Source organism: Myripristis murdjan, chromosome 16, assembly GCF_902150065.1.
Source record: "Myripristis murdjan chromosome 16, fMyrMur1.1, whole genome shotgun sequence".
Lineage (NCBI taxonomy): Eukaryota > Metazoa > Chordata > Actinopteri > Holocentriformes > Holocentridae > Myripristis > Myripristis murdjan.
Genome location: NC_043995.1, coordinates 13,063,507 through 13,073,723, shown reverse-complemented (window position 1 = coordinate 13,073,723; position 10,217 = coordinate 13,063,507). Strand labels below are relative to the sequence as shown.

Genomic DNA, 10,217 nt, shown 5'->3' with positions numbered 1-10,217 from the left:
AAAAAATCAGGTAGCAGCGTTGCCTTGGTAACGCCGGTGTTTTTCAGATTAAAATAAAATTTCATTCATTGATTTCAAAAAAAAAAAAAAAAAACTGCGGTTCTCTCGCCTCTACACCATACACGAAGAAGAAACTTCCGGTATGGATTGGATGTATGGCGGCGTTCATGTCCGCCATCTTGACTGCAGTTGGGTGCCTGTCGGCACGGAGCTGGATCCCTTCATGTACTGTCGGAAATACTGCAATTGGGTGTAGAGTGTGGAAGAACGACCCAGACGAGCGGGTAGTAGACTGGACAAGTTCATATTTTAATGATATCTGAGCTGCCGAAATGTGATGTCTAGGGGATGAGAGCATGAAGGCCCTGCTACCAGTTGACAGAACAACTCATACAACAACAACATTGTTTTTTTTGTTTTTTTTTTTTTTACATGCCAGATGCGCCTTCACTGTTCATTTTGCCGCTAAAGCACAAAAGACATGGCATTTATTTTATTTTTTTAGATGAAGCATCAAAGCCACGCAAATTAGATTTTGATTTGACAAAAAGAGAAGTTAAATGTTGCAAGTTTCAGTTGTGGCTTTAAGGTCCAAAGAAGGACCTAACGAGGCGCACCTGAAGGCAGCGCTTCTCCTCCAGTCAAAACGGAGCCATATGAGGTGAACCTGCCTTGCCCGCGGTCAAGCCCCACACTGGACTCATTGTGGTGGGCAACCCAAACGCTGCTTCCCCTACTTTGCGATGATTTTCGCTTGTTAACGTGTTGACGCAACATTTATAAATTTTCGGATATAGGTAATGTTAGCTAGCTGCTCGGCTAGGCGGACGCTGTTGGTAAAGCAGGTGATGACTTTATTGTTTTCCATCATGTCGAAATCGTCCGGTTATTTTTAGCTAGCATTGCAGGCTAATAGTAGCGAGCAAGCGTGACTAATCGGTCTGTTGTTAAGAGAAACAATACAAATGGAGCAGTGGCAGGACGCGGCCTCCCGGCAGGTCAAGCTGCTTACTGACAGACTGAATGAACTGCTGTCTCACGGCCTGGAGCTGCTGCACTCCGAGCTCGGCGTGGATTTGGGGCTGAAGCCTGAGCTTATTCCGCCATGGGTGATCCTCTTAGCAGCATGTATCGGGCTGGTGCTAATGGTCGCCCTGTGGGCCTCAGCCTGCCGGTCTCCTTTCAAGAAACGAGCCGCTGTCAGCTCCGCGCACGACGGCACGGAAATAAAACCGAGCGGCGCCAAGGCTGCGATAAAATCCGAGGAGCAGAAGAAAAAGAGGAAGAAGGCAGACAAGGCATGTAGAGAAAACCACCCGCATCATGTCTGAGCGTGATCCCGTTAGCGAGGCTATTTAACTAGCATCCCAGTGACAGTAACACTTTGATTGTGGCTAATAGGCTAGTTAACTGGTTTGCTAGTGTCCGGCCTTGCTAGGTTAGACGTCAAATACTTGAACGGACATTAGCTCGCCCGGTACTTGATTTAGACTTTGTTAGGCGACAGTTTTCAACGTTTTGTCCTCGCTTGTCTCTTCCAGAAAGCCCAGGCAGCCCAGCCGAACGGGAGAGCTGTTGCTGAACCCCAGGAAGAAGCTGTGGTGTCAGAGGAGATAGTGCCACATCACCAGCCGCCTCCACCAGAAGTCAAGGCTGAAAAGGTTGCAGAGGTAATTAACTGTTGGCAGCAATTAAAGCCCTAATTTAAAGAGCTATGTTAAAATAAGATGATAGCACATGCAACAAAACAAGGTGTGACCTGAATATCTTTGTCAGTGGTACAGTATATATGCCAGGACAATGTCTACATAAATTGGTGTGTTTAAGTGCAATAGCTGTGATGACTCTCATTGACAAATATAGCGGGTCCTCTTTGCACTTCATTGAGAAACATTCAAAAGTGCACCATGCTTTCTTAATGTCGTCCTGCGATGATGTGGCCAGACCAGCTGGCAGTGTTGGGTTACCGTCTTAACTTGCAGATGCAGCATAATCCTGGAGGATGACTCCTGACTTAGGGCAGTGTCAGGTGTGGCCAGTTCATCAAATGCCGCCTTCTAGAAACCACAAAAGCAGCATGGGCAAACTGGACCTTCATAACTGTCAGGCACATTTAGTCACTGGTCAGACTTCAATATGTATTGATAGAAGTAATAATGAAGACGCCAGCAGATCAATAGTGATGCAATGGCTGTGATAAATTTGAGGAATGTTGGATTGCATAAGTATTTTCAGTTATATCTAGATATGACTTGAACATGCTGATTTGATTAACTATGTATAGCTCATCATGAGGTCACTTGCCCAGGTTGCTATTCCTAGAAGTGAACTTGTGTGCTGTATATTACATTGTCTGCAGACTTAATGTTGCCTGTGCCTCTATTAAATTCCAGCCTCACCATACCACACACTTAAACATAAAGTGGCTTTCTTTCCACCTTCCCCCATCTGCCTCTGTTCTGCTAGGTAAAGAAGTCTAAGAAGAAAGCCAAACAGGCTGTGAAGGAGAATAAGACTGTGACTACAGATGGAAAAGAACCAGAAGAAGGTGAATCATCACCTCAGTCATTGAGCAGTTTTTTGTTGATTTTATTATTATTATTTTAATGTAACTTTATTTTGGCAAGATAATTGCACTGCTTAGGAGAAAACTGACTTCTGTATTAAAGTGGTAATGCATTAGTAATGGTGACGTGGCTTTAGTCAAAGACTCATTTATCATGGTAGACTCAAGGTAGGCATAACATGATTTTTTTTTTCCTCCCAGAAAAATCTCTTCATAGTTGAGCTGAACAGTCTCTGGGTCTATTCCTTTAAATCTCCTAATCCATTCTATATTTCCCCACTGATCCCACATTATACCCATGTGGTATTTTGCAACTAATTCCACACTGCACTCTTGTTATTTTTCAGGCACGTGGGAGACCAAGGTCAGTAACAAGGAGAAGCGTGAGCAACGCAAGAAGGACAAAACTTCCAGTGATGGCTCAGCGAGTCCTGGAGGAGTTGACACTCCTGTCAGTGCTCCCCCAGAGCAACCCAAGACTGCTACAGCCCCCGCACTTGCTGGCCCGAAGAAGAAAAAAGGTAGCTAGGAACTCTTTGAAGCTGTGAATTCTCAATTTGGTCTGGTTTTGTTTCCCTCAAGAGTTCTTTTCCGTTGCGAAGAGGGAACAAGCTTACAAGGTTTTCTTGTTTGTATGTGCACACACAAACCACAAACCCTCCAGACCATCTTGGATAAACAGCCTAATTTGGCATCTAGAGAGAAGCCAGTTCTTTCTCTTGCTTCTGTACAGTCTGTTGTTGAGTTCGACTGGTCTCTTGTTGACTGGATTGACTATAAATAAAGGCATTGGGGGATTTGGTTACAGTCTCGTGAGTTTTTCTCTTGCTAGCTGAAGTGTGTGTGTGCACATAAGCATGTGGGTGGAACCTCGAACAAGTTGATTAATATGGAAACCTCTTGGCATATATTAACCGTTCCCTTCACCCTTTTGTTCTCAGGGGAAGCCTCCAAGATGAAAACAGAGAAAGTTGAGGCTGGTGTATCTCAAGGTAAGTGGGAGCATCAGGGGAACACCTAACAGTGACTGATCAAGACCAGTCAAGACCATGCATAGAAGTATTCCATTTGTGACTTAATTTAGTTAATTAGTTCTTACTACCCTAATTTAATTGTGTTGCGTATGTGTATTCTGGCTGAGTCTAAGATGTTTCCTTTCTCTTGGTGTTAGTAAACAGCAGCGAGCCGGCAGTGGTGGCCGGTGGTTTGACTGACGTCCCTGTCAAGGCTCCAGCTCACACAGTTAATCCAGACCTGGGCCGCTGGACAGCCAAACGGGAGCCACAATCGCTGTGGGGAGCAGAGATTGATGGTGAGACTCAGGACTGCAATCTTTGTTGTGGCAGTACTGTGTCTTCTGTGGACGTGTGTGGTTATTGAACCTGTGATGGAGTGTCGTGCTTTGAGGCTTTGTTGTACTTGAAGAAGCAGTTACATACCTGCAGACCACTATTATACTTTTAAGGTTTTTAAAAGTAAACATTATTGAGTATTTTTTTTTTAAAGACAGAGGCAGCCTTAGAAGAGCAAAATACACTGATTTAATACTAATAATTAGCCTTTTCAAAAAAAAAAAAATATATATATACTGTTGTGTCTCTTAGCTATAACGCATTGACAAAAAATAGACTCGGATCATTATAATATTGTGAATGAATGATAAATTTGGTGTAATGTATTTCCATTAGCAATAGCTGTCAGTATTTATACACAGTAATAGAATAATTGTTGATTAAATAAACTATGAACAAAAGTTTTGTCCCACAGCCGTGCAAGTGAACTTAACTATGTAAGAATAGAATCTCCAGAATCATGATAGAACGGCTGCATTTAATTCATTAATCTAAATTAATCTAAAGATATTACATGTCACTTCAACATACAGGTACGTTGTGCTTGTAGCCACTCAACCTTTGCATTGGAGAACAGTGCTCTCTGCAGGCTGAGGAGTATGTAGCTCAATATTGATCAGCTTTTTAACAAAAACAGAAAAAAGTTATCCTTAAAATGCAGAACTTTAGGTGCAGACACACTCCGGTACAATATTGAGCTTTATGTGAACAGTCTTGTGACTTCTAGTTAACTTTCTTAAAGAATTTTTTTTTAAAGTCAGATCTGAAATTTGTGTGTTTCAGGGTCATGGACTGTGATTGAAAGTGGGATGAAGACATCGGACCTGAATCTTATGTCTTTTAGCGCACTGGGAGTTGGTGCTGCTGGTAAGTGGCTCGAGCTGATAATGGGATGAGTTGAGGTTGAACCCAGCTTAGGCCACTAGATGGTGCAATTTCCCAGGCCATCACAAATTGACAGGCAGGTGTCATTAATGTGTCCACTGTTTTGCAGAGCCCCAGCCTGTGACTGAGCTGCCCTGGCTCAGCCAGCCCCAAGTGGATGATGAGTGGTCTGGACTGAGTAAGGCTCATGAATCAGCTTTCTTTCTGTGTTTGGCTCCTCTTAACTTCAGACATCACAGTCCACTGTTCCAGCTACCTTCTGACTTTGATGACCTGTGTTTTTCAGACGGCGGCTCAGTCGACCCCAGTTCTGACTGGAACGCCCCCTCTGAAGCCTGGGGCAACTACGAAGAGCCCACTCCTGAGCTGCCAGCCCCCCAGCCGCAGCCTCTCCCTGAGCCTGCCAAGGTCAACCTGCTGATCAGAGCGGCTGTAAGTATTCCCAGGCCTGGGACCAAACTTTGCATGATGGGAGGTACCTAGAAGTTGTAAAAATAACAGTCCAGTAATTGATGATTCCTCAGGGCTCAGGCCCCAGGACGGCTGTCCTGGTTATTCCCCACCAAAAGCAGCCCTGCTACCTACAGTAATGAGTTCACAAAATGGTTAAAATACACGCACAGCCTTTCTTTGTTTGTTACAGTAAGGTAAAATGGACCTATTGGAGGCCATTCTACCAGTTACCGTTTGTTCAGTATGTATATAGCCTTTGAATGAACCCTGAAAAACAATGGCTGACTTGCTCAGTGTGTGGTTTAGACACCAGTACAGTAGAGGCTTGTAAAGAGACACTGTTAAGGCCAATTTTGTAGTGATGTAACTCACAAACACTAAGACCATCAGGTCAATGTGTACACTATGATTGGCTCATGGGTGTACTTTTTTCTTTTGTCTTTTATTGGCATCATCTCAGTTGGTATTAAAAGTTTTTTTTGTTGGGCAAAGTTCTGTCACAGCACTTTGTAGTGAAGGCTTTTTCAGTTAAAATACTGTGTTTTCTGTTGTTTTCATTCAAAATGAATGATGTTGCTGAAGTGATGAGGTTAGAAATACTTTAAGGACTTTAAATACTCTGTATGTTTGCTGCTCTGCATTCTATCCCAGTCTATTGTTATGTTTTGATTTTCATCTTTCTCATCTGCTTTTCCATTTGTTTTCCTCAGGATGAAGATGAGGAGGAGAAGGATAAGGTGGAGACTGCTGCTGACGGAGCAGGTAAAACTAAAAAGAAGAAAAAGAAGAAGAAGAAGACAACTGAGGAGGGAGGACCTGTTGGCCAGGTAAAATGTCTCTATTAGTGACACACACATAAACACACACACACACACACACACACACACACACACACACACACACACACACACACACAGTGATGATTCTGATGAGACTTGAGCACATAACTACCTGAAATCACGAATAGTTTTGACATTGCACATTGCAGAGTAAAAATCAAAGATGCTGATTAAAATTTCTTCAATATTGGGGAAAAATATATATTTTTTAAATTCCCATTGGTGATTCCACCAAATTAATTAACTGTATTTCTTTGTTTCTGACAAGAGGCCCTTTAAAATCCTATTTTCCAGACAGTTGAATATAAACTTAGCCTTGTGTCCTTGTTTCTTCAGGAGGGAGAGGAGCCAGAGAAGGACGTGGCCTCTGAGGCCCCTCTGAAGAAGCAGCCGCCTATTCAGGAGAATGCCGCCGCCATCCAGCCTGTCAAAACAGCCTCTGTCGAGGTCAGTGTTAATATTTCAGGCCTGAGCAGATAATGTAAAATTCATTTCCCTGCAGATAACCACAGCACACTTCAGCCTCTGCTTGGCTTATCCCACCAGGACTTTTCAGGTGAATCGAAAATGTAGCACACTGCAATGTAGAAAAAATACATGTTGATGAATTGTGGAACTATAAAATAACAATATACAGAAATCCAGATGTATCGTGTAGCCCTAGACACTGCTGACTTATGGGGTTTTGGAACTCCTGTGTAACTGTGCTCGAAAGTTTACTGCACTTAGGAGAATCCTGAAAATGTTCGGCACTCAAGAAAACCCTGATGTTTATTGCAGTGTCTAATGAAGAAATGGAAATGCGGATTGTGTTACTGTGTTTTTTTTTCTGTAGCAATTTAGAGTGGGCAGTCCTCTTAGCTTCATTATGTTTGCTCTTTTTGGACAAAGAGAAAGTGGTGAGGGACAGAGAGTAGGAGTGATTTTTATCTTGCTCCAGTGAAGAAAATATGTGGTTCTAAACTCAGTTTCCTTGAACTCTTTCCTTGCTGCCATGGTCAAACGTCACCCTGTTTCCCCTCCCTTTGTAGGCGAGAGTGGAGCGACCAGTGAAGGACAACATATCCCAGAAACCCCCCGTCACACAAGTGCCACAGAAGCCAACCGAGGGAGTGCCCACTGCCAAGCAGAACACCCTTCCTGCTCCAACACAACAAAGTAAGGATAAGATCCTCACATTCATGCCTCAGCCTGCCATATGTAACACCAGTGAGGGTTTCGCAAGTCTCAGTCAGAATACGTGGGACAGATGACAGACCTTTGTCACTGCAGCTATTTTGACATGGAATAGGGTGAGCACAGATGTGACTAATGACATTAATTAAGATTCCAGTCCATTTAGGTCTAACAGCGCCGGGGTCCTGATGTTGCTCATGTTGGCTCACTGGAAAGATCTAAATGAAACAACCTTATATTGTCTGTGGTTACCCTGCTCTATTGCAGGTAAAAAATGGCTCCTGTGGAAAGGGTCTGTTGTCTTTAATTCAGTGCTTCAAATAGATGTGGAGAATTATTTTTACATTAATGTGTAGTATAGAGAGTAGTGATAGCCAGGATAGCTGAACAGATAAAGAAAAGAGTGCCACCTACAGAAACTTAAACTTTAGCAACAGAAAACACAAAGATGTCATAGTACTGGACACACTGACATATTATCACATTAACTAGTGATCTAGTGATGCGCTGATCCCCTTTCTTTCAGTACTGATCAGATTCTGATACAAGAGCTCTTTTATGTTATCACTGTAATTTTAATTATTATTATTGTTATCTTTATGATTATTATTGTTAGAATTATGTGTAAGGTTACATAAGGCTGTAGTAAACCACACAGCACTTCTTATATTTAGACATAATGTATGTAGTGTCTGCTGACTGGTGAACTAGGTGAGCGATTTCTGTGTCATGCAGCCAAAAATTCAGGATGAGTCAACCGTGACGTGCGGGCAGGTATGTGCACCAACAAGCACTGGTGCAGTGTTTTCACGAGGACAAACCATTGTGTCCTGCTCTGCCCGCATCACTCCCCCTGCGTTGCTCCTCAGCTCACCTCTTATTGAAAATGCATTGAGGCCAGGTGATTTTCGTCCCCTGTGTAAAAAGCCCTTTACTAGCTCAATCTGTTGCAGGCTAATGGTCTCGCACCTGTGCATCTAAAGAATTCTGGGAGACAAACATATGGGATCTTCTGGAAATCTTTTTAGAACTGTTTAATTACTAATTATGTGCCATAGCATTTAAGCTGTTGTCTTAAAATTGCATTATTTCGCATTTATAATTATAAAAATATTAGATGATCAAATCTGGATTGGCACATGGATCGGTAACATCGGTCTGATAACAGATGAATGAATTACATCCCAGTCCCAATTCTAACTCAGACTCCTTGAGATTTAGATAGAGGAATTCATCTTGTTTCTACCTGTTAACTGTCTTGAAGCATAAGACAGTTGGAGGTTAGCAGGTGATGGGGAGGTTTCATCTGCTCCTCTCCCTCGTCTCTGCTTGATATCTCAGTCCAGACTTACTGCTGAAGTCTTCAGGTTTATTTAGTGTTTTACGGAGGTGGAGGAAGTGACTGAGGTCTGAAGATTATTGCTGCCAGATGTCAGTTCTGTTCTCTATGAATGTCCTTGCCAGCATGTTGAGCCCTAACCAGTTTCTTCAGTGTAAACAACATAAGGCAGAGCTGCTGAACATGATTTACCTTGCTGTTTGTGAGCTTTATGAGCTACTTGGTTGGATCAGCACTTTACAGCTTAAGCTTGCATTAGTAAATATTATTACTTGTGTTTAAAGGAACAAGAGTTGGAACAGTTTTCAAGTTATTGTCTCTAGGGCTGAATCATATGGCAAAATCGTACAGCAGTTAATTTGAAAGAGTGCAATATGATTCATGATTTTAGTGAGAAGGACCTTTGTGTCTTAATTTTCATGTACACTGAAAAATCCCTTAAAATTATGTAAATATTTTGCTAGGGTTTTTCCCAAACAAACATGTTATTTTGTTTGGAGAAAACAATGTCAAGGGCAGGGCATCTCTGTAGCATCACAACACCTAATTTGTAATGCAGTTTATCTTTCTTAAAAAACACCAGCACCTAGGATTTGGGTTTTATTCAGCCATATCACAAATTTGATAATATTCTGATTAATTGTTCACCCCCAGTTGTCTCCCATCCTAAATATGTAGATGATTTAGGCCCATAGCACCCAAAGGTACAATAGGTGACCCTACTGGCTTGGACCATCCTCAGCAGTTGAGAAAACTTCAGAAATTAAACAAACCGTGATCACATGTTCAGTGCTCAGTTACATGTTGTTCCTCTGCCTTTGTTTTTTTAAACCACAGAAAAACCCGAGGAGAGCCAAGCCCCTAAGCCAGCGAAAAAGAAGAAGGCGAGGAGAGAGACATGATGAGACAGAGTCCATTCTACAGACTTCTGTATGCAAAAGACTCCATATCGCGTTTATGCAACGACACCTTTTGTGACAAGAACTTTGAACTAAAACTACATGATGGACTTGTCTTCAAACCTGTCTGGAAAAATCAAAAAAGACTTCTGAACCTTTCTACACTTTCGAGTGTCAGTCGGTGGATCATTCAGGACATGGCGCAAGCTGACATAATGCGATGTTAACGCTGATTTTTTTTTTTTTCTTTCTTTCCAATTATGCATTTGATTCACTCAGATTCTGTCCTTAAGTCCACTGAATCAAGTAACTGACTGATTGAAGGAACTGTACTGTAATTATTAGAAGTTTAGAAAATACTGATCATGTTTAGAAAATTTGATGTTGTGGTGGCTAACGGATGAGATTTACTGTATAGAAAATGATCCGGTCCACAGCGCGCATCAGGTCACACAAGACTATCCCATAATGCTGAACTGGCCTTTGCTTTGTAGTCTTTTCTTTCAGCCTCTTACATTCACACAGTTACAGTGAGCGCTGTTGGACGAAGCAGAAACACTACAAGTACATCAGATGTTTATTTGAATAGTGATTGGACACCAACATTTGAGTTAGGCTCACCAGGGTGTAAACAATGAAGAACGTGTGCATAGAAATGTGTGATTTAAAAAAAAAAAAAAAAAAAAAACTACAAAAAAAAAAAAAGAC

The 10,217-nt window shown here is 42.0% G+C and overlaps 1 protein-coding gene across 2 annotated transcripts; it reads left to right on the top strand.

The window, feature by feature from the left end:
- Positions 1–523: 523 nt before the first annotated feature.
- LOC115373855 (protein LYRIC-like) lies at positions 524–10,217 on the top strand. Of its 2 annotated transcripts, none has more exons than XM_030072451.1 (13): positions 524–1,298; positions 1,542–1,670; positions 2,467–2,548; positions 2,914–3,087; positions 3,508–3,558; positions 3,732–3,878; positions 4,702–4,785; positions 4,913–4,981; positions 5,090–5,235; positions 5,967–6,083; positions 6,432–6,542; positions 7,127–7,253; positions 9,448–10,217. In XM_030072451.1, the coding sequence occupies exons 1-13, from the start codon at positions 966–968 to the stop codon at positions 9,510–9,512; spliced, it is 1,635 nt and encodes a 544-aa protein (XP_029928311.1). In that variant the 5' UTR covers positions 524–965; the 3' UTR covers positions 9,513–10,217. The 2 variants fall into 2 exon arrangements, with proteins under 2 accessions (XP_029928311.1, XP_029928312.1); XM_030072452.1 differs by having other exon boundaries at positions 526–1,298; positions 3,738–3,878.